This window comes from Crinia signifera, chromosome 5 (genome assembly GCF_055691185.1).
Source record: "Crinia signifera chromosome 5, ASM5569118v1, whole genome shotgun sequence".
NCBI classification, from domain to species: Eukaryota; Metazoa; Chordata; class Amphibia; order Anura; family Myobatrachidae; genus Crinia; species Crinia signifera.
The window spans coordinates 201,253,203-201,278,981 of NC_139221.1; the positions used below are offsets into that span (position 1 = coordinate 201,253,203).

General features: G+C 41.0%; 1 protein-coding gene across 1 annotated transcript in view; it reads right to left on the reverse strand.

The window, feature by feature from the left end:
• GABBR2 (gamma-aminobutyric acid type B receptor subunit 2) overlaps window positions 1-25,779 on the reverse strand; it is a 645,054-nt gene that overhangs the window by 446,137 nt on the left and 173,138 nt on the right. The window contains exon 2 of the mRNA XM_083188433.1: window positions 18,233-18,370. Coding sequence (XP_083044559.1) covers window positions 18,233-18,370 — 138 coding nt within the window. The remainder of the gene's footprint in view (window positions 1-18,232; window positions 18,371-25,779) is intronic.

Genomic DNA, 25,779 nt, shown 5'->3' on the forward strand with positions numbered 1-25,779 from the left:
CTTAGTGAAAAGTGGTCAGACCATATTGTCACCAAAGGAATGGTAAATGGCTATGGCCTCAGTGCAAACTGAAACAAATTCAATAAAGGTGCCGCAGGTGCAACTTTTCATTTTACATAGGTCTTACTTATCTATGTCAAGATTGGTAAAAATGGGAGTTAGGACTTTGACGCAATGCCCTAAATGCAAAAGTGAGCCAGGCTCCTTTTGGCATTTAGTTTGGGAATGTGTAGTCCTGAGGGAATTTTGGGATAAAGTGTTACAAGCCATGATCAACATGGGCATACCCAGCTCTGTGTTGTCTCCTAAAGTCTGTATGTTTATATTTGTTTAGGTGGCACCTTAACTGTATTCGATAAAGCATATATATTTAATGTACAGTATGTGCACTGGCCAAGGTACTGGTAGCAAGGCCCTGGCTGTCTAAGGATGGCCCTGACTTTGTTGCATGGGTAGCTATGGTCAGTTTCATGGCTTTGCATGAGAAGCACATCTATGAGTAGAAATAATAAAAATAACTATGTAAAGTTTTGGCACAGATGGCACAATAGTGAGGTAGTAACTACAATAGTATATAAGTAATATAAATGTTGATAAGTGGGAGTGGTGGCACAGCTCTGTTGCACCTAATTGCTCTTGTTTAAGTATAGTAATTATTTTGGGTGCAGTGTATACTATGTACTTTATTACCCAGGGCTGTAGTATCCACAATTTATGGCTGGCCTAAAATTAGTATTTGTTTTTTTCTCCCCACGTTTCTGGGTCCATAGGCTTCATTGTGGTGAGATTATAGCAATGTATTTGCTGGGCAACATGTTATAGTACACCCCAGTACTTGCCAGCATTAAGCTGTTTTAGATATTTGGCTCTGCCCCAGTTAAGCAACTAATTGGAGTCGGTTAAGTCAGTGGTGCAGCCTCACTGTCCTCTGTGTCTTTGTTTATGTATGTATTTGTAATTGAATGTAAGCATATTATATGTACTTTGGGACAATGCCCGGTCCCTAACTATGTTGTACTGTCAAATATATTTTTAAAACTCAATAAAAAACAATGAAAAGTATAAGGTATTGTCAGAGTGGACCTACTATAAAAACCATGATGACACTCCTATCCAGTACCAGGTTTTTGTTTTATCCTACCAACTAGTTAGATGGTTGGAGGAAAGTTGGTCTAATGTGTGGCCAGCGTAAGTGGGTACTGATTTCCGCTTCTCCTCTGGGCAGCAAGAAATCCATATCTCCATATTTTTCTATGTTGGCCACTAGTTTTATAGTTACAGTATACTGCTCTTTATATTATCAATAATATAAAAATCAATGACATCCACAGTTGTGGGCACATCTATTTACTTGTGTTGAATTTAAATTAAAAAGCAATGTCAATACCATCCTTGCATTTCAGGGACATATACAACACTTTATATGTATACTTAAAGTCACAGAGAAGCAGCATATGTTCTCGTAACCCAACATAACATTAGTGCTGGGCAAATGAAGGAGAGTGTCCTCACCATTTGCATGGAAAACCTTTCCATCCACTTAACCTTTATACATTGTCAAACATTAAAGAAAAAACTAACACTGGGAATGTTTGTCCATTAAATTAAATTTAGAATTGTTTAAATACAAAACACGCTTGCATGCAAACATTATCTTTACATACAGATAAGAAATAATGAATGTGATAACCTGCAATGCACATCTGCTGCAGTCCTACCCTAGGGTCACCCACTCCATATAAATGAACAGTATGTGAAAAGAAGAGGAAGGCCAAGCAGTGCTGCACTTTATAGTCAATAAACAAAAGAAGACTAATTAAATCCTCATAAACCTGGTGGGTAGGTTTGTAGTTGCCTTTAATCTCTAATCATGCTAATGATACATTATCATTAAACCAATATGTTTATTAATGTGCTAACGTACATCTTGTGGTACTCACATACAACTCCACAAGATAAATAAATAGCAAAGTACATATCTCCACAATAATATGAGCTAAATGGATTACCTGAAAGTAGCTGGACCGAGGTACAAAATACAACCCTTTTCCACAGCCTGGGAAGTAGAAGGGGCAAGGAGGACCCCATTAATGGAAGCCTGGTCTTCATAAGTATGGAAGGTTACCAAGCACCACACCCACACAAATACTTTGTTAATGCATTGGGTTGGTGTTTGGTGACCTTTCATGTGTACATGGACCAGGCGTCCATCAAAGAATGTCATGAACATGAACTGATTGTTGACATTCAGGATGTTGACATGTTCGTAATGCTGATTCTGATATAATTTAGATATGTTAAAACGTCAACATTATGCTTACACACCTATTTCATCCTAACTCAAATTGTAACATTAACCCGAATTGCAGCCTTACTTTAACCCTAACCTTAATTACATGTGCCAGGATTCTGTATGTCAACATTCATATTGTCTACATTTTGACCATGATGACAAAAGACAATGTCAACATTATGAGTCATCTTTCTGACTGTCAACATGCTGACTTCATTATTTAGTGCGGTAATGTATGGCAACCAATTCAGATATTTAATTTATAGCTTATATTTAACCAGACAAGATAATTGGTTGCTGATGGTTACTGCAACATTTAGTTCTGGCATTCATATTACCTATCTTGAATGTATCAGCATATATGTTTCAATTGGTGTTACTGTACAGTAAGTATGATTATTTGCCCATAGTGCCTGATACATGTTAAGCTACAGATAGCTTGCTACCACATATTGCATAGATATAAAAAGAAGAAAATGTTTCATTATGAAAAATAAAGTAAATTAAAGTCTTTACTTTGTTGTAATAGACATTGTATTGGATTGTAAGGGATGAAGAAGGCACAGAATTATAAATAAGAAGGGGAAGAGAGGGGGGGGGATCTTATCATAAAGAATTATACAGAATAACAGTATAGCATATCAACTGAGACAGGAACTCAGTGAGTGGTGTAATAATACAACCCAAAGTAGGTACATCAATCTTATTGGATATAAGCAAGTTTCTAACATCGTACCTATAGATGTGATTGGTAATAAAAAGGTAAGGAAATGGCTAAAGTAGAAAGTCAGACATTAGTAAAGGGCAACAAGTGATGTGGAACACAGAACAAACTGAAGGAGAGGTACTTGTTTCCTAGCACGGCGCCCACTAAGCAATTTGCTTAGTGGGCTATTCTGTGTAGTGATATCGAATCGCATCGCATTGCATGGGCCATTTTAGGGACATGCGATCTGCGATGTGCGATGTGATGCGATTTTCCTATGTAATTTATTCACTGCTCTCTCAGCCCCGGGCCATCGCATCTGCCGTAAAATCGCACGCGGAATACATGTAAAGTAATCCGCGTCCGCTCGCCAAGCTTCGGGCTCGCCACACTATGTAAAGTCAACTCCATGCCGACGTAGATAGTGGGGTAATGAAAAAGTCCGAGGACGCGTACCGCTGCCCCTTGTGGGCTCACTGCGCTCGCCACACTTCATTAAATCTAACGCCGTGCTAGGAAACAAGTACCGAAGGAGATTTACCAAAACAAAGTGACCAAACGTTAGAAAATGTATGAAATATGTAATAAGTGTAAAGCTGATAACTGACTCCAAACTCTTTATCTGTCCCGCATTGTTAATAATAAGCATGGCACAATCTACATGTAAGATATGAATACTTAACTGGGCACAGTGGGTAGGCCTATTGGGAAGTGTGCAGAAAAGTAAGGTTTTAGGGAGCTTAACCCTTTGAGTGCCAATGTTGCTGTGAGAAATGTACAAAATATCCGCTAAAAATGCCAGCCTCACTCACAGTGATTCTTTTTTAAGGGGGGGGGGGGGGGGGGGGTCGCCATATTTAACTAAGCTTCAATTAATTTACTTCAGATCAATTTGCCAGAATATTAAAGTGATTTATATTCCTACAGCCCTGGTATTTTTAGCTGATATTTTACACATCTCTCACAGGCACTCAAAGGGTTAAACGACCATAATTATGGTACATTTTCATCACACATGGGACATTATGTGGGTCTGGAGCAGCCTCTCTAGTGATAGACTGAGATACTCAGAAAGATTGCAAAGAATTGACCTGAGATGCGATATCGTCAATAAAATAACCCATAAGGTCCTTCGTTAGTTGGGTTAAGTTACAGGCTCAGTTTTAAAAGGGACAGTTAAGAGCTGATTGGCCTGTGAAAAAGTACCAGGCACTTTATCACTTCTCCTCCCTTATCACTGATTCATAATTCTACCCCAGAGTACCTTTGAATACTGGTAAGAAACAAAAAAATTTTGAAGCAGCCGCCAAGGGATCCAAATGGACTTTTTTTTTTCTTACTACCAGTATTCAAAGGTACTCTGGGGGTAGAATTATAAATCAGTGATAAGGGAAGAGAAATTATAAAGTGCCTGGTACTTTATCACCGGCCAATCAGCTCCTTACTGTTAAGTTACAGGCTGAGTTTTAAAAGGGACAGTTAAGAGCTGATTGGCCGGTGATAAAGTAGCAGGCACTTTATCACTTCTCCTCCCTTATCACTGCTTCATACCTCATCCCCTCTGTCCCATTTGTGCATCATAATTAGAAAAATTATCCATCATCCTATTGTTACTTTGTGTTATTGTTACCAAAAGAACTGTGTCGCCAATTACAACAACCAGAAACGTCTTCTGTAATGGTGGATTACATTGGGATGAGTAAATATTGTGTGTTAATGATGATGATGATGATATATAAACAACAGTGAGGAGGTTGATGATGATGATGCAGATGCAGATGACAAATATGATCTGTTCCAAATAGGTTGATGAATAGCAAGCTTAGCTGCCTTAAGCACATTGATAGCTTGGCTTGTGGGGCCCCAAACGCACCAAGCATATCATTCACAAAATTGCCAGATCCTATAACTGAAGTGCTTGCTTTATAAACTGTGCATATCATTTTTAATATATAACAAAAGGGTGAATGGGGGGACCCAAGAATAATTCCATCATTCACTGCTTTTCTTTTAATAATGGACAATATGTTGGGGGGCATTAGTACTGGTCTTCTGTCTTGCAAATTGACCCTTTACCAGCTCATGTTGTGTTATTTACAATATCACTGCCAGTGTATAATAAATGATTAAGAAAAAATTATTTGAAATATATAAAAATCTAACCACGCGTCACCTCTATGAGGTGAAGTACCACCACTAACCACTAGAGGGATTAAATTACTCCTTTCTGTCCTAAAAGATGTCATAACAGGGTACTTGTTTCCTAGCATGGCGCTCATCGCATACCATACTTATTGGTACGCGATGCGTGCGATGCAATGCGAAATTCATGTTAAATTAACAGGAGTGCTTGTACAATTAAATATTGCATAGCATTGCATGGCAGCAAATGGCATGGCATGTGATGCAATGCAGTTTTTTATTGTACAAGCACCCTAATGGGTGCTTACAATGTTAAATGCACCCCCATTGTCAACGCTACCCCCACTATTAACGCCAACCCGAAGCGTGGCGAGCGCAGCGAGCCCACGAGGGGCGGCGGTGCGCGTCCTCCGACCTTTTCATACCCCCACTATCCACGTCGCGTGGAGTTGTTTTTAGATAGTGTGGCGAGCGCAGCGAGCCACCGACCCCGAAGCGTGGTGAGCGCACGCGGAATACGAGCCCGAAGCGTGGCAAGTGCAGCGCACCCGCGAGGGTATGCGGAATACCTGTAAAGTAATCCGTGTCCCCGGGCGGGACTAGCTACACTCGCCACGCTTCGGGTTAGGTGGCTCGCTGCGCTCGCCACACTAACTAAAATCAGCTCCACGTTGACGTGAATAGTGGGGGTATGAAAAGGTCGGAGGACGCGTACCGCCGCCCCTCGCGGGCTCGCTTCGTTCGCCACTCTTTGGGTTGTCGTTGATAGTGGGGGTGGCATTGCCAATGGGGGTGCATTTAACATTGAAAGCACCCATCAGGGTGCTTGAACAATTAAAAATTGGATCGCATCGCATGCTGCGTGATGCAATTGTATAAGATGTACTACGATCAAAATCAGGGGCGCCGTGCTAGGAAACAAGTACCCATAACAGAAAGTAAAAGTAATTTTTTTCAGGGACACATATTTGATTCAAACTTGCTGGATATGGAGAGAGGGAGCTGTGTATACAGAGATTGGAGGTTGGAGCAGATAGGGACTGGGGGTGGGGTGTAGAGTTTGTGTGCTAAAAACCGTCACAGCTCAAAGTGAGAGTAAAAACGGTCACAGCTCAAAGTAAAAGCACATTGCAGAAGTCTTCATTTTGATGGTCTTTTAACTAGTAACTGTATAATAATCTATTTTGTTTATTGGGGAGGGTGATTGTTGACAGTCTACATTTACATAGACAAACATAAATTTTCAAGAAATTAAAAAACAAATCCGAATTGAACCAAAACACTTGAAGATGGTATTACCAAAATGGAAAAGTAACACCAAAACACAGCATTAGACCCATCTCTAAACTAACAGCATCCTTTTAGCCAGTCTATTGCATGACTACAATAATTTTTTTTTATTACAACACATTTCAGTATACATTTTTGCTAATTTTACATGTGAGAATATTGTCTTCACTATGACTAAGTGGTACACTGCCACTGAGAGCTGGGGAGGGGGAGAGCTGCAGCTGAATGCGGAGGAGGAGGGAGGTGCTGCCACTGAGGACTGGGAAGGGGGGACACTGCCACTGAGGGAGAGGGAGAGCTGCAGCTGAACGCTGCAGAGGAGAAGGGGATTGCTGCCACTGAGGTATAGGGAGGGTCATGCTGCCACCAAAGGCTGGGGGATAGGTGGTGCTGCCACTGAGGGCTTGGGAGGGTGTGGATGCGGCCACTGAAGGCTGGGGAGGGGAGTACTGCTACTGAGGGCTTGGGAGGGGGACTAGGCACTAGGGGGGACTTAGACCTTTAACTACAGAGGTGGAAGGTTACAGTGTGGGGAGGAGAGGTTAGGGTTTGGCTGTGGGGTGGGGGGTTAGATTTAGGCAGCGGAGTACGGGGGTTAGGGTTATGCTGTGGGGGGTCTAGGCTTAGGCTGTGTGGAGGGAGGGTTAAGGAGAGGCAGAAGGAAAGGTAGGTATACTTACCTGACCAATGTTGGGATTCCCTCCTTCAGACAGCCGGCATTAGTATTCAGAACACCTGCAGCCCCACTGCCGGACCTCCGTATGTATCCTATATACTGTATATGTATGGATACACACACACACACACATTTGGAAACCCCCCCATAAAATTGCTGCGTTTTCCCCTGAGCTATATAAATGGTAATAATAAATAATTATCTAATTCTCTTACAGTTATAGTTTCTTCCTTATTGTATTCATTTTGAGCTTGCACTTTCCTGTTCTACCTCCCTAGGTGTAAGTGGACATACGAGTGAAATGTGTTTGCTGACTTCTCTTTTGGGTATATTGTTTGAAACTTTGGAACAAAACACAATTGCAATTTCACTTTAATTATGGTCCAGAAGTCATAGGGCCACAATTTTTCATGGCAGGCAAAATAAAAACTATCTAATAAACTAGTTAACCTGGAAAGAACTGGCTAAATTGCTCATAACAGCAGAAGTATTCTATATCCTCTGTATTATATGTTCCTTAAAAACATTTTATTGACTTGTTCAGCAAAGAACATTGCTTTCTGTGCATTTTATGTGAACATCAATAAGGGATAATGTGTCAACTGCACTATTTAATTTTAAGTCTACAGTACATATTGAATGTCACAGTCAGAACAAAGAATTCCAAGGTCATATGCACTATGATGTGTGGGGATCATACTTGCCTAGTTTGAAAAAGCATTTCAGGGAGACTGTGAAAACAACACCTATGAGCGCAACATGGGGGTGTATGTACTCCCTGAGAGGGGTGTCATAAAATTGACTTACAACCAAAAATAAAAAAACCCTAAGCAATATAAGTTTGCCACATATAAATATACATACTTTAAAGTGACCATGGGACACATTTATTGTTTGAAATGCTTGTAAATGCACATGTAATTATGATCAGCCCCTAACTGGCATTTTTTTTCAAACCTTCCACTTTATCGCCACTTTTTTTTAAATTCAATAATTTTTTATTGCTTTTCTCAAAACAGAAGAAATGAAGAATCAAAAACACCAGAATAGCAACAAATAGACACGTTAACACATATGTGGCAAATGTTGGATTATTGGCATATTGTATCATATGAGATGTACGAGCATGTACCAAGAACAGGATATATAAAGCACTTCCTACAGTAGTTATATGTCTATTAATAACGTAATTATCCAAAGGCGCCATTCGGGTAGGTATGCAGTGGAGAAAAATAGAAGTACATATGTACCATCTCAAGCACAATCATATGCATAAAGCAATCAACACAAATTGTAGGCATCAACATTTCATAAATATATAAAAGAATATAGAAATAACAAAAAACCCTTGAAAGAAAAAACTATCCATGAATTCCCCACCCTGTAAGACCCATCTGAAGTTTAGGCTTACTTGGATCCCTTAACCATTTACCTACTGCCCACTATCTATACCAATTAATTATAGCCTATCTCCCCCCCCCCCTTAGAACAGCCTTCTACCTACCCCCCCCCCCCCCCCCCCATAGAAATGGGGACAATAAACTAATGACCTCTAAACTACACGGAACCTGACCCAGCTCCCCCTCAGCAGATTCAGATACAAATCAGATGTAAGCACGTCATAAAATATTCAGTCAGTGGCAAAACAATAAGGACAGAATATATAAAGAGGCACATTAGTATATAACAAAAAAATAAGAAAAATAAAAAATATACAGGGCTGAGAAAAGTGGGAAAACATTTTAAGCCTCTATATGACGTGTACAGTAAAGCTAATCGGGCCAGTTCTTAAATCCCTGAAAGGGTCTATGTTTAACAAGCAGTTCATCTTCAGGCACTCGCATACCAAATGGAGCAAATCTGGAACACTCGCATAATACAGTCCAGGATCTGAAAGCTGCCTTCAGGAGCAACAAATAAAGGTTTGGATATACCATATCAGCATCTGAACATAGGAGGATAGGATACTGCACAACTTCAAATCCGGACAGGGCCTGCAAGGAGCACTCGTCCAGGATATAGACAAACATATATAGCATGTTCCTGAGGAATAAGTTCCCCATCCTCACAGTTCCTCTCTAGGGTAAAATCAGTTACAGGATCTATAGGGGCTGTAACTGCACGTTCCTGAGGTATGAGTTCCTCATCCCCAAAGCACTCCTCCAGGATATAGTCAGATCCAGCCTGAGTTATAAGGGCTGCAGTAGAATGGTCTTGAAGTGTAAAGGCAGTATCCTCAGCAACAAGATTAGCGCACATATAGGAGATGGAAATCTTATTCACCTGCACATCAGTAAGCTTGTGATAAAGCCTATCAGCAGAGGTGCTTAAAGCCTGCATGATACATTGCAGAGAGGCCCAGCCTGATATGTGAAACGACTGCCTGGTATTAGGCACCTTCAACCGAAATTGGTGGTGGCTAGCACACCAACAGGTCTGCAAGGATGCCAGGCAACCTAGCCAGCAGCGGTATCACAAGGTTGAGCTGTATGAGAGAAGGGCAGTTAATATTGAGACTCCGTAGAACTCAAAATGGCCGCAACCATACCCAGATCACCAGAGCAGGATGAGCACACTTCCAAGAGGCAGCTGCAGGAAGGGCGACCCACAGCCCCACAGACTGCTGCCAGACACCAGGAGGACAAGCGAGGGAGCTCCAAGCGGGATGTGGGACAGATCATCCCAAGGCTCCTGGCAGAGACAGCTGACCAGGAGCGCCATGCAGAAAGAGCAGGCCGCTACAGTCACCAGGCTGTAAGTAGTTACCTGTCGTATAGAAGTTTCACCGCAAGAGCCTGTATCTGGCAGGAGGGAATGCCTCAGCCCTGAGTTGGTAGCACTGCTAAAATCAGGAATTTAAGCAGGATTGATGAGGGAGAGCTGGAGGACACGTCCGACTGCTAGTTAGTCCAGGCCATGCTCCCCACCCCTTTATCACTTTACCAGACTTTACCTTAATAAATTGTGTTTTAAATCTCAACTAATTTTATGATATTTCTTCACATTGCATCCTGTCTGAAAGTATGGTTTCCAGAGACCTGGAATGATGAATACTGTATAAAAAAGGAACATTGGGCAAAAACCTTTTGCTTCTATATGAGGTATATTGAATTAGTGTCGGATCCATTCCGACATTCAATTGATGCAATGGTTCCGACACTACACAGTAGCTGTTCAATCAGCGGCCAAATCCGAATGTCAGATTTGGCAGCTGCTGCTCACCCAACTGGCACCGGGACTGTGTCAGCGACAGCAAAAGGTTTCTGGAGGCAGGATGATGCCGGCAGAGCTGCTCTCACCTGGTTCAGTGGTGGGATCCAGTGAGTGATGTAGGAGGGTATGGGAGGCCTTACATAGTTACATAGTAGGTAAGGCTGAAAAAAGACTTGCATCCATCTAGTTCAACCTGGTATAGATATCCATTGCTGATTTGGTAGGTTCTGGTATTTTACAGACAAATTATATTTCTTATTTGTACCCATGGATGTTTTTCTCCAGTAAATGTTTGTACAACTTTGCCTTGAACGCATTTAATGAGCCAGCCGTTACCACCTCTCTGGGAAGAGAGTTCCAGAGTTTGACTGTTCTGACCGTAAAGAAATTCTTTCTACTAGCTGAATGAAATCTTTTTTCTTCTAATCTATACTCATGCCCTTGCGTCCTAGATTCCTTTCTAGTAGAAAATAGGCTGTGTGACAGTTCCTTATATTGGCCCTTGATATACTTGTACATGTTAAGCATATCCCCCCTTAAACGTCTCTTTTCTAATGTAAATAGTCCAAAATTGCTTAATCTCTCCCCGTAGCTTAAATTCTCCATTCCCCTAATAAGCTTTGTTGCTCGCCTTTGGACTTTTTCTAATTCTATGATGTCCTTTTTATAGTGTGGGGCCCAGAACTGTACTCCGTACTGTAGGTGAGGTCTCATCAATGCTTTATATAGTGGCATAATTACCCTTGAGTCCCTAGTTTCCATTCCCCTCTTAATACATGCCAGAATTTTGTTGGCCTTTTTTGTAGCTACATTACAATGGGCACTACATCCTAGATTGCTGTCTATTTGGACTCCTAGATCCTTCTCAAGTATGGAATTACCCAGTTCCTCTCCGCTAAGGTTGTAACTTGCACACTGGTTGTGTCTCCCAAGGTGCATAACCTTACATTTATCTACATTGAACCTCATCTTCCATTTTTTTGCCCACTCATCTAGAATTGCAAGATCATTTTGAAGCATGGTGACATCTTCTGGTGATTTGATGACTTTGCTAAGTTTTGTATCGTCCGCAAAGATGGATACATTGCTGAGTAACCCTATCCCAATATCGTTAATAAAAATGTTAAACAAAATGGGCCCCAAAACCGAACCCTGGGGCACTCCACTTAGTACCGGTATCATATCTGATACGGCACCATTCACAACCACTCTTTGTTCTCTATTACATAGCCAATTCCCTACCCATCTGCAGATATTTTCACCCAATCCTAGGTTCTCCATTTTATTAATCAATCTCTTGTGTGGGACAGTATCAAATGCTTTAGCGAAATCTAGGAAAATCACATCTACAGCATGTATTAAGGCCTTAATTCGACCTTTTTTAAAGTCTGATTGAGCTTGTCCGAAACGGGGTCAAAACCTGTGAGATTTGGCCTGTTTTCAACAAAAGCATTTGGGTCTGCAGCTATTCCAACCTGTTGGAAAAAAATTGCCCTTATTGAATAGGCCGGAACCACTTGGGGAACATGTCATCCCTATCCTGTGTCAAAATGGTAGGCCTTGTTGCTCCTACACATAAGAAGCATTTACAGTAAATCAAGGCAACAATAATTTTAATTTCACCGGCATATGTTTTTTTTTTGTCCAAACCTAAATATAGAATTTTGCTTTTTACTAGTTTGGTGTGGTGCATTATTGGCAAAACAAGAACCACAAAGGATTTCATTTATGGTGCTTATGAGATAAAAAAGTAATGTTTGCTTTTGGTTCCCTTTCTTTAAATTTTATTAAAATCACTTTTTTGGCAACTGGGTTAAAAATATTTTGATGTGTTAGAATGAGTAAGATGTCTTCTGAAAAATACAGAGCATGATATGTGTTGGTACAAAAATCATTGATATTGATGTTGAAATATAACGAGGACAAATGTGAAAAATTGGGTGGGTGAGAAAATTCTCAGCAGTGAAGGGGTCAATGTCTATTTCTTGATTCAAACAAAATGCCTGTTCATACATAAGGTTTTATCAATAATGTCCTCATTAGCACTAGCAATTACATTTTACTAGTGGATAGAGAAATCTAGAACCTGGGACTCAGCAGGTGCAGCCACTCTACCCAGCCCAACTGCAACACTCAGTGTTGCGTCCCTCCAGATCCCCCAATGCTGCATCTTTGGGCATTAGTACTGCAGTCTGCTGCTGCTGGCTGGCTCAATATATGTCACTGGAACAACCAAATGGATTCCTAATATACTTTAATATACTCTGGACATACTATTTAGACCGAGCATCTCTCCATGGGACTGATTGCTTGCAACTTTTTAAAGTTGCTTTGTGCACTTTATCATCTATCAGAGGCGTAACTCTGGGAGGCAATGGAGTCATCTGCCGCCGGGCTCCTGCTCAAAATGGGGGCACTGCTCCTCCCCTGAGAGCCGTTGATATCTCTTCTGTGGCTGACTCCCCCTCCTGACATCATCCTGACATCGGGTTATCTATAGCACATCGAGGGAAAACATTTGTTTTAAAAAAAAGTTCCCCAGACTGAACGTCTTATTCGCACAGCCATGTCCAGGAAGTCTGCATCCAATGATGCAGACCCTGGGATCACCCTGGTCCTAAAATGCGTATGCGCAGGCACAAAATATCGGTCCCCGATATAATCAGAACCCCCTATATCAGGCATGTCCAAACTATGGCCCTCCAGCTTTTGTGAAACTAAGAGTCCCATCATGCCTTGCCACAGTTTTGCTATTAGTGAATGCTAAAACTATGGCAAGGCATGCTGGGATGTGTAGTTTCACAACAGCTGGAGGGCCACAATTTGGACATGCCTGCCCTATATCTTTCCCAGGCTTAGCACAGCTGCACCACAGAGTGATTTGCAAACTGTCAGTGTTTCTTGTTCCAATGCTTAGTATATATTTTAACAATTTCAAATTCTTACTATTAAATAGCCTAAATGAATGTACTGTTGTAGGAAACCTCAGAGTTTTTAAGCTAAATACATTAATGAATTTATATTCTGCCTGGATGCAAGTACCTGTTCTCACTTAATGTCAAAAGGCATTTACCGTATATGTTTAGAAGTTAAGCCTGGAAGGCTGAAAGCCTGTTGGCATAGCTAAAGGCAAACGTCTAACTTTGCAGAGTAAAATGTAATGTAATGTTTGAGTATACATTATGAAAGGCTTTTAAGTAGTGCATACATTATATATTAGAAGCCACCATTCAGTAGGTTGTAGAGAAGCATTTTATTCAAAGGGACAATCCTGCCCATTAGATGAAAACAAATGGATGTGGACAATACAGCAGCTCTTGCTACTAGAAGAAGTGTGGAATTTTCTGGGACACAGATGGAAAATGCACTGGGAAAAACTGATTCGCAAGCAACATTACACATGATGCACTCTTTATTTAGAAACATAAGCGTCATTATGTGCACAATTACAAAGACTCAGTGGGAATTCTCATCACTATGGTTGTGCCAAAGCTAAAATTGTCAGCATACAGACAAATATCTAGGGTCAGTGGGCTGCTAAGTCAGGTTGGCCATGGTAAATGGGGACTTGGGCTGTGCTAAATTTGTTTCTTTTATCAGGATTTTTTACTTTGGTGTGTTGGTACACTAATGCTAAACATGAAAAATAAGGGTACTTCTTCATCTTTGCGGCCACCGCGTACGCTACGGAACTTACGTACTGGGTCCACACCACCACCTTGGGTCCATGCCACCCTCCTGTGTCCACGCCACCATGTATTACCTTTGGTAAAGTTGTGCTGAGCAAAGCAGAGGGAGCCACCAAGCCCAAAGTGTGGCGAGTGAAGCTAGCACGCGACGGGACAATGGTGCTGAAAATCCTTACACAGCAGATAAGTAGCGGCTAACGTAACTGGCATAGCGGTGGCCGCAAAGATGAGGAAGTACCCAAATAAGTTTTAAACATCTGCATTTAATCTAGTTGACATCTATCTATTTGATCCATTGACTTATTTTGCTAGAGTATATAGCAATTATTTCCAGTCGTATAAAAGTTGTGAACTAAGCAAATAAACATATTTCTCTCTCCAGCAGTTTGGTCAGCTTAGCTTAGCTTAGATATACAGTACATGGAAACTTTGAACAACTGTCTTATAATGTTGGGTACTCTGAATTAATTCATAGGGGTTTATTTACTAAGATGGGAGTTCTATTTCAGATGGGATGTTGCAATGGGCTACCAATCAGAATCCACTTCTTATGTATTTAGCACCTTCTAGAAGATAATAGATAGAATGTGATTGGTAGCCCATGGCATCTGAAATAGAACTCCCATCTTAGTAAATAAACCCATAGAATGTACCAGCACCTTATGTAATATGTACCCAGTGCTTTAACCCTTTGATGCCAACATCTCTGTGAGAGATGTGAAAAATATCTGATGAAAATGCCAGCGTCTCTGTGAGAGATGTGCAAAATATTGGCTAAGAATGCCAGCTTTGCTCACATTTGTTATATAAATTCAAATAAAAAATATTGTGGAAAAAATATTACATTTTCTATATAAGGTAAACATTACAGGTCATTATGATGATTAAAAAAGTTTGCTTGGCAATTTGCACACCTATTTTGACAAATTCACTTGGCAGTCAAGGGGTTAAGCTGCCTGCTATGCAAGAGAAATTAATAGGAGGTTCATGGGCCATAGTGTGCAACTCATATAGGGTCCTAACAAAGGTTGTGACTAGTTGCCAGCATAACAAAGAGGCCTTCAAAGTTAATTGTGATGATCAGTCACAATGTACAGAATAGCTTCTCTGATCCCACAACTCTTTCCACTTCCCATAACCCAGACCACTGCACCGGAACTCGTCCACTGACCAAATCACACCTGTTGCTAGGTGCATGATATAACCTATAAGTGTCAACATACTGTACTTACAGGAAACATATTATACCTGCAGTATGAAACTATAGCCGTGCATACGCTATGCTCTAAAGGCAGATAATATTCACATTAACTATATCATTAACAATATTATCGTGCATATTGTTCCGTGTGTACGAATGATAATGATGCACGCTCCCATGGGTCATTGTTGACCCTCTTTCTCATCTGTTCACGCAGTCAAATTTTTCATATGTCATTTGTGACTAGGTTCAGTGTGTATGAAAGATAAAGGTACATTTTTTATAAAGCAAAATGGGGAGGTCATGGGAAATTGTTAACGATATTGTTAGCAGCCCAATTTATGAGAATAAACTCCATGTGGCATTAACATGCGAGTAACTATCTGCTTCCACCAATTTAGAGCATTTACAACAATAGCTGAATGGGTGTTATTGGGTGACAACTGGGATTTTGCACGTAAGAGGACAGTCCTGTTGGCATATAGTGGGTGTGAGTTGCAACCTCTTCCAAGGTTTGCATGTGGTGTGTGCATGCAATTTTCAGTCATACTGTATCTTTTGCAACAAGCATGGGGTATATGTCACTGCTATGACTAGTGATGTTGGTTTCTGTTGCGGCAATAAGGTTTGGGGTAATATGAACTCATAGATGCTTAAGATTCAGAAAATGGTAGATAATCAAAAAAATAAACTTATTCTGGGTGGCATAGAATAAGGTCCAATTTATTTGTTGCAGACCTTCTAATGTCTAAAGGAGCAGTTTTCAAACTGGGTGCCACTTGCAAGGCAGTCATGGTTTGGTGGTCCAGGACCAAATTTAATTATTTATGGTCCATGTGATATGCAAATGTAGTGCTGGATGCTGCCAATTATAAAGCATGTGGAGAAGCAGTAGTGCAACTCTGCCTACCACCAAATAACCAACCCTAACAATGACTGGTACTCACAATTTACAGGTTGAGGGGGAGATTCTCTAAGAATCTCCGCCCCCATTCGCCGCCCATCGCATTTATAATTATCGCATATGTTCTAACATATGCGATAATTATAGCTAAGAACAGCTCTTGCGTTAAGAGCTGTCCTTTGCGGTGAGAGTCGCAGCTCTTGCGTTAAGAGCTGTCCTTTGCGGTGAGAGTCGCCGGGTCCCAGCAGGTCCCGGCGGCTCCCCCCTCCCTCACACACCCGGCGCTGCTGCTGCTGCGCCGGGCTCTCCTCCTCCCTGCACCCGGAAGAGGATCAGTGCAGGTAGGAGGTCAAAGGTCCAGGCAGCACTGCGCTGTGCTGCCCGGACACAGGTGAGGGAGGAGGGCGAAGCAGGGCGGCGGGGGTCCGTGCAGGGCGGCGGCGGGTCATTGCGGGGCGGCGGTGGGATGCGGTAGAAGCCCATTGGCTTCTATGGGGCATCGCCATTGCGGACACCTGTGAAGCCCGCGAGGGGACGCGGATACCTGTGAAGGTATCCGCGTCCCCTCGCGGGGCTCGCTGCGCTCGCCACGCTTCGGGCTCGGTGGCTCGCTGCACTCGCCACACTTTCTATTCTCAACTCCACGCCGACATGAATAGTGGGGGTATGAAAAGGTCGTAGGATGTGTACCGCCGTATTTGGCCTCTATGGGCCTTTTAACATTGTTCCCTATGGAAAATCGCGGTAATCGCGTCGGTCGCATCGCATGCGATTTTTTGGTACATGCGATGCCCGCGATGGGCGCCCTTCTAGGTAAAGAGTACCAACTTTTGTTCACTTTCTGGAATGTATGGTTTTCGGAATAATTTGGATAACAGATATTCGGATATGGGATACTCAACCTGTATTACATTTTATATTTTTTCACTTGATATTTTTTATAAGAAACTTTTTGTTTAGGGGTGCCATTAAAAAAATCCTGTTACTCTTTTTGGGAACAACTGGTTTAAGGAATCCCTAGAAATAACTGTATTTTATACTGAATTATTACTAATTGTAGAAATGTGTTGAAATGCTCTTATGGTATAGCTGTGTAAAAGTACAACAATTCCAAAGTCTGATTTAAAACTAGTATATTTCCATTTTCAATGTTACTTCATCCAACATAGTGTATTTATAAAATTCAATTCAATTTCTATTTTAATTGGCTAAATTACATCATCATCACAGTACTTACTGAAGCCAATTAATTGCTATACATATAAGTAAGATCCTACTACAGAACCATGCATACTCAATTAACGTAAGGTAAAAATATACATAATTAATATACTGTGTTCAAGTCCCAATTACTGGCAAAAAACATTGCAATAATAGCGTCTAATAGGTCTTTGTTAATATCCTGTACAACAAAACATTGTATTCGAGGGATATATATTGATGACCATCGGACAGGATTCTAGTGGTCTATATACTGACACCGGCATTCCAAAAGAGAGACTCCCCACAAGGGTCAGGTGAATGTACTTGCCATCCCCATGCCCCCCACAACCCTAATCACCCTTTCTTGCAGCCTAACACAGAGTCTCTCCATGGCATCCTGACTCTAACCCTGCCCACTGGTGTCGAAACATAGCCTCCTCCCACCCCGTAGTCTGATTCTAAGCCTCCCTTTTTGGTGCCTAAACCTAAACCCCCTCCCTCGAGCCTGACCTTAAGTCCTCCCTAGTGCCTAAACTTAACCTCCCCCATTCCCAGCCTGACCCCAACCCATCCTGTTTTCTTTCTGAAACCACACACTGTGCTATGATTGGTAAGACCAGGAGATATGTGTCACTAACTGTAAATGAAACACCATAGGGAAAATGGCATTGGACACACTCATGCAAAACACTACATGGAAAATCATGACCCAGAGTATTTAATCCCACACAGAATAACAAAAGACAAAATTGATTCACGTGCTCTTACATCGAGTCTGTAAGTGAATAGTTGAAAACGAATATACTGTAAGGCCAAATTGATCATCATGAATGCCTTATTCATAAGATATGTACTTAAAAGAAAACACAAATCCTTTTTTCTTTATATAATTTGAAGTAAATGAATGACTCTTACCTGAACTAAATTCCATCCTTTGAGAGACTCCGCAATAATAGAAGTTACTGAAGGGCATACTCCACCAAAGACCATCAAGTGATTAGGTCCATACTTAATTGCATCATAGAACGACTTTAATCCTCTTGCATTGTCACACTAAAAAAAAAAAGATAAAATGAAAAATATTTTAATATATCAAATATATGATAAAACATATATCAAATATATGATAAAACGTGTGTAAATAATAATAATGGCACAATTTAGGAATTGAATGGTCACTATGAGTCTTGCAGTAAATAACAATTTTACAAATCATTACTTTTTAGTTCTCCTTAGTGAGAAATTCACATATTGCAATCAAATTTATATATAACATCTTCTTATAACCAAAAGAGTGACTGCATTGTTAACGAGAACTGGATTTTTTATATTAAACAATGATTTTGTTTGTGCTATTATGTTCCAATAGACTACAAATGCATCAGTTATCTTTGTTGTTAAAATTCCATTGGATTTAGCTATTTGGGTAAAGAGAGAATTAAGTGGTATGGTACAGTCCCATTGCTTGTTTATTCTACTGGATGTGCATCATTTGCACTATACTGTATAATGTTTATACTGTATATAATACCTGACTGTTAAATAATTATATATTAGTCACTATTATTAGCTTTTATACCTTGCTAAATATTTTATTTAAACATGAATTGTAACAAGAGTAACTTTTATTAGCACCTATCACATATTCTAGGCATTATCTCTGTGAGTAGTGTGACACCTGTGGTTTCTCAGCTGTGAAATAACAATTTAGGAGCAATTTTTTTGGGAGTAGGAAATATGCAATTGGCAATTGCTATTCTAGATAGTGAAGGTTAGAGATAATCAAAATGAGTATAAAAGTTTTAGAATGTGTAATAAATTATTTAACTTAAGGTGGGCATACACTAAAATGTATTGCAGCAGTGTATGACCATCCGATTCCCCCCCCCCCCGAGCTGCCAAGGACCTTCCAGGGGAGAATCATATGCTATACCTGTACATCTCATGTGACCCTGTTCCCGGATGCCGGGAGTGGGGCTGAGTTGGAGGTTAGAAGGGCCGCAGGTCCGTCTTCCTGCTCAGATCCGATGCGCATGGGACCGTGCATCGGACCCGAGTGGGACATCACACTCATTCAGTGGATCGGGTTAAATCAGCCTAAATCGGACAAGTGTATGGGCACCTTCAAACTAAAAACCCTAAATTTGCCAAATAGAATTGGCTATGGGTTACATAGTTTAAACGTGTTTGAGGTATACCAACATTGTGGAGCTTGTTTGAGGTGAAAGGCACAAAGTTGCACAGTGTTTATTACATGTTTCTATCATCAACATCTAAAACATGTATGAACAATCTTCAGCATACAGTAGTTCAGCATAGTTCAAGTAATATAATTTATGGTTTTTCCCCAAAAAATATTTATACTGTTTAATTAATCGTAAGCTGTGAAATTGAAGTTTGAACTTCAAATTCACGTTAGCATCCAGGAATTATAAAATACACACCATAGTGGTTGAACCAAAAACTAAACAGTATTTTTAAGATTGATTTGACTAAAATTTTTACATTGATCAAATTGTAAACCTGTTTGAAAAACCTTTGAAGATTTTTTACATAGGCAAAAAATCTGCAGTTTTCTCCGTCTTTAGGATGAATAAGGATTAACCCTACTCAATTGGAGGGCCGATTTGCGATCTAAGCGAAAAAAATCAGAAGTGGTGAAAAACACCTGGGTTGTCGAATTACAGTAACTGCTGATACATGTGTTTTCAGTACATTGCCGGTGAAATTGCAGCTGTTTACACTGCTTTTTTTGCTGTAAAAAAAAAGAAAGTGAAAAGACATTGGTGAAAAATGCCTTTTATAATGCTGAAAACAGCATTAATAGTCGCGTCTGATTAGTCCAGTTTTTTTCCTATGCAGAAACTACAATACTACTTGAATACCCCCTTTTGAGTGTCTTTATTGCACTCTACCAGCCCGTCAACAACAAAACAGTAATGTCAGCGTCTGCATCTTTCCGCTCCTGATGGAGCAACAATTGCTCTGCCTCACACCATCTAGGGGCTGCTGTCGTGTCCAACACTTGACTCCCCAAATAGAAGTGAGGAGGAACCTTATGTAGGATTTGTGTGTCAAGCAAATGTAAGATACTTGTAAGATCATTGTAATATTTAGATAAGATTAATTTCAGTATTGTATAATCCTCATTTGGTATACGGTCACTAGGTGAACAAGGGGAAGGTCAACAAGCATTAGGTCGACATACATGAAGGATGACATACTGGAAGGTCGACATGGGGGTCGGTTGACAGGGCCATTAGGTCAACACAAGCATACGGTTGACATGGGGAAGGTCAACAGACAAAAAGTCGACATGGGGTTTTTCACTTTTTTTGATCTGACATGCCGACAGGCGGTATTTCATGAACTACTTTCCACTAGTGCATGGTAGGAGAAAAAAACAGTTTGCTGAGTGTAGCAATGCACAGTGCCCAAAGCATGGCAAGCACCGCGAGCCATGCAAGGGGACGTGGTGCACCTTCTTGTGTCCTTGTCGACTGTGTCGACATTCGCATAAAAAAGATGTGGGGGTCCTTGACAACAAAGTTGCCAGGCCCAACCCCACCACACACACACACCCGGGGGGCAGGTGGTACCTGGGCAGTGGGGATCTGTGCAGCACCGCAGCGGGGTCTGTGCAGTGCTGGGGAGGCAGCGTGGGTCCTTGTGGCAGATGGGCAGTCAGCGACGGGGTCCCTTCGGTGGATGGGAACTAGTAGCTCTACTAGTTCCCATCTGCCGCAGGGACCCCGCCGCTGACTTCCCATCCGCCGCAGGGACCCCACCGCTGACTTCCCAGCTGACTTCCCATCGCTGCAGGGACCCTGCCACTGACTGCAGTGCTCCGGGGTCCCCATACATCAGGGACCCCCTGCCTGCCCCCGCTGCCTGCCACCCACCCACTCACCAATGCTGCAGCAGTGCCAGTGTGGGGGTCCCGGGGCGACCGCCCCTGTCGCTCCGTGCTTAATCTGGCCCTGAGGTGGATCCACATGCAAATGCACGTACTGTTGTCACTTAATAGTTTAATCTACTACTCTGTTATTCAGAGAACATTTCTCTTTTTCACCTAAAATATGGTTTAGTTTGGTTTAGTTTAGTTTGAGCTTTGACTTAAATTAATCATGAAAGTGCGGGAACATTGGCACTGTTGAACATTTGTATATTTAAATACTTTATTTTAAAATGTGCATGCATAGTAATGTGTTTTCACAGAAAAGTGCAACTGGAAGGTACAAAGTTCATCCCATTAAGAAGATAGAATGAGATTTGCTCCCTTAGGTGTTTGAGAAATCAAGACCTTTTCTGGATGAAAAAGGCTGCTAGACTTCCTTGAAAGTAGGGAACGCCCAGCTAATGTTCTCTATCCAACACTTTCACATTTAAAGAATCTCATTCCCTCAAAAAAAAAAAAAAAAGTAATTTCAGCTTTTGCTGTAATACTAGGAGCATTTCATCGTTTGCATCCACTAGACTCATAATCCAACATGTAAAACCAGGATATTTGGCCAACAGAACATTTTTGCTGTGATTTTTGTGTGCTCAATTCATGCTTGCTTTTAATTTGAAAGTTCCACATAACATGTTTCTGATTTACTCCATACCTGCTGGATTTATATGCTGCATTTTGTCCCCAATTATGTTACAAGTGAAGTAATTGATGGTTGCAATCTCATTAATACCACAGGGGCCACAGTGACCGATTAAGTAGCATTCCTATGAACAATGCTTTTGCCTAAAATGTCTGCATGTGTAGAGGATAAAATAACACATTCAAAGTAAAACTTAGGGGTCTTTCTATCAAGCTTTCCCTTTTTTTATGGCATTATCAAAGCCGCTTACTTTTTAATAAGAGCTAAAGCATATCTAAAGTAAATGCATGCGATGCCATTACCATAGGGCCAGGAATACTTCCAGGGCTTGCCCCCTAGGCCAGGGGTTCCCAATCTTTTTTGAATCATGGCACCCTAGAGTATCAGAATTTTTACATGGCACCCCTAGGCCCCCAAAAAATGAATTAGATTGGGTTTATATGCAATTCTTAGGGTCAGTTATGTAGTAAAGGGCAGGATTTGCATCTGTTTGTACACATATTTCATGATTGGCAGCCACCAGCACTGGTTTTGCCCATAAAAATTAACCATAAATAATTTGAATTGGTCCTAAACCACCAACCTGAGGCACCCCTGCAAGTGTCCTGAGGCACCCCAGGGAGCCACGGCACACAGTTTGGGAACCACTGCCCTAGGCACTAAACATCACCCAGGAGCTAAACTCCTAAAACATTGCCCAATATCTTTTGAAAATATCAAAATAATAGCACTTGAAAATCTATATCCACTCATTTGACTCAACATTTGGGCTCTAGCACAAGGTTTACTTGATAAAACAATACACAATCGTGCATTAATGATACAATGCAGAGGGTACAATTCAGATACAATTAGCATACAATATAACTGACAATCGTAACAAGAGAATTGAGAGATCTTATCTCTGCTTCAATGTAGGTGGTTCAATGGTGATGGAGTAAACTACAGTCCAGTTGGTTATAGGATGTGTGTTGAGGGTGTCCAAGACACCTGGTCCGACCGCGGCATCCTGCTGGTCTGGACCTGCTTTTAACAGTTTCTGTAGTGAATGGGTATGGGGCCCAGGTGTTGGCACATGGTGGTGCGCCATTCCTGAGGGGGAGGGGCTGGATGTTGGGGAGTCCAGTGCCTGAGTCCAGTGGTGGGAGTGCTTTGTGAAATGCAGAGGTTCCTGAAGAGGGTAGCAGTGTGGGCAGTTCTGGACCTGCCGTGTGTCAGTCCCACGGGTGAGCGCAGTGGCATAGGCAGCCAGGGTTTGCCCCTGTTGCCTGTGCTGTTCGCCGCCAGGGGAAGTGGCTGGTCTACAATGAGAACCAACAAAAGAAGACGGACAGAACAAGAGGGTGCTGCAGAGGAGGACAAAAGGCAACAAAAACCCTAAGAAATCAAACTACAAGAAACAGAAATAGAAACAGGCAAGGGTATCTTCAACCTCAGTGAACACACCCTAACTACAGACCATCTAAAACTACTTGTCAAAGGCCTCAAATTTGCACCCACAAACAAACTGGACAAGTTCCAGACATACTGTATCTCGACCGCCATAATTTTACACACAAACTATCTCTGAAAAAATTATTTGCCAACACTACACCAGTAGAGATCAAAACCAGAACAGGACCCTAAAAGCACACAAACCTCAAACCCCCCACAAGTTTCTACCCCAGCCATATGAACGGACCACAAGTGAATGCATTCATCAGAATGGTACAAAAAGACACAATAACTACAACCCACCAAGAAAAATAACTCCAACAACCTAACCAGAAAAGAACAGCACTAAAAGAACTCCAAGACCTCCAATCCATCATAATCTCAATAAATCTGAACAGCACCTCATGAATGGACTCACATGCATACTCAACCAACAAGAATACAAGTTCATACAGAACAAACACCCAGTCATCCCTGTATTCTACTACCTACCAAAAATCCACAAAGATAACAAACCCTCCAGGAAGACCCATCATCTCATGCATCTCATCCCTCACCTCAAACCTCTCAGAATACCAGAGACACCACACACATCCTAAATAGCCTACTTATAAGGAATCACCTGGAGTGAGAACTACTGGCTAGTCACCACCGATGTATAAGTTCTAAGGTTATAAATTATGTACTCTCCTTGCTTTGTATACTTCATTTTCATTCCACATTCCTCCACTAATACAATTCTCATATAGATTCCTTACATTACTCCAAATACATGGTTCCTATAACTTCACAGTCAGTAAGAGACCTGAATGGCAAGCCTCCTAACACAGAGCCAACACATACATTTTTGTCTTTTATTTTATGTCCCATAGTGCTGTAGTACTCTAATTAATTGAATATGAAAAAAAAAATGAACAACCACTGTGTCTCTCTAGAAGGATTGGTAGAGGTGTACCCAACGTGGCTGTTTCATGTAAAATGCCTGTTGATTGGATGAAAAATATATGGACCTGATTGTTATATTGGGAGTTATTAGCCTTAAGGTGCCCATACACGTTACAATTATTGTATACAATATTGTATACAATATCGCATCTCATCGCATCTCGGTTTTGCGATAAGATGAGATGAGATCTAGTACAAAAAGTATGTGCAGCACATACTTTTTGTACTAGATCTCATCTCATCTGATCTCATCGCAAAACCAAGATGCGATGAGATGCGATATTGTAAACAATATTGTATACAATAATTGTAACGTGTATGGGCACCTTTAGGATGCTGCAAATGGTCTCCTCTCTTCTAGGTGTAATATATTACTCCCAAGCTAATACTACATGTTGCAACCAAGATGGCTGTCTGACCTAGATCCCATAAGGGGGAATATAGTACCAATGGAGGTTATTTCACCAAATGCACAAACCATGCAATATGCTTATTGTGTGCTCTAGGTTTTCATTTGTTTTTATTACTATGTGGCTTGTCTACTGCTTTTTGTACTCAAATCATCTGTATTTATTTGCTTTGTTTTTGAAAAAAATGGCCATGAGTCCTGATTAAAAAAGAGTATAATATTATTATTCTTATTATTCTTATTACTACAACAACAGCAGCAGCAATGCACTTTAGAATATACACCATAGTTTTGTGCAATTTAATGTAACATAAGTAGCATGTATAATTTTGTGCACAGTCTGGATCCTGGACCATAGAGGATGGGGTTCGGCATTCAGGCAGTAGGCAGTAGGGCACACTGGGAATTTCCCCTGTGCGACTATAATACTGTGCATTCAAGACTGGCTGTCATGTGCATGAGAGGTATAGATATCAAATAAAGTGTTACTGGCCATGCACATTCGTATTGCCTTGTTCATGCCCAATATGGAGACATCAAACGTTTTAGCATTATGAATTGCTGGGGTAGGAGTCCATACAGAACAGTGGGGCAGATGTATTAAGCCTTAACAAGAGATAAATGTAAGGGTGATAAAGAGAGATAAACGTCCAGCCAATCAGCTCCTTACTGACTTTTTTCAAACACAGCCTGTAACATGGCAGTTAGCAGGTGATTGGCTGGATGTTTATCTCTCCTTATCACCCTTGCATTTATCTCTTGTTAAGGCTTAATACATCTGCCCCAGTAATTGCTGCAAAAATGGTGGTTTATCATAAATAGATCCATAAAAGAGTACAGAATAGTAATAATCCCTAATCACAATATGCAGATTCATACACAATAGCACAAGGAAACATGAAAAATCGAAATTGGAGTAAAGCTGAATTTATATAAGACATTGGTTAGTTCTTTTTTGCTCAGGACTATTATGTGTTCAGGGCTATACTGAGGACAGTACCAATGTTTCACACTTCAAATCTATAACATTGAATACTGTAATATAAAAGCCACTGTCAAGCTTCATTGACTTTTTACAA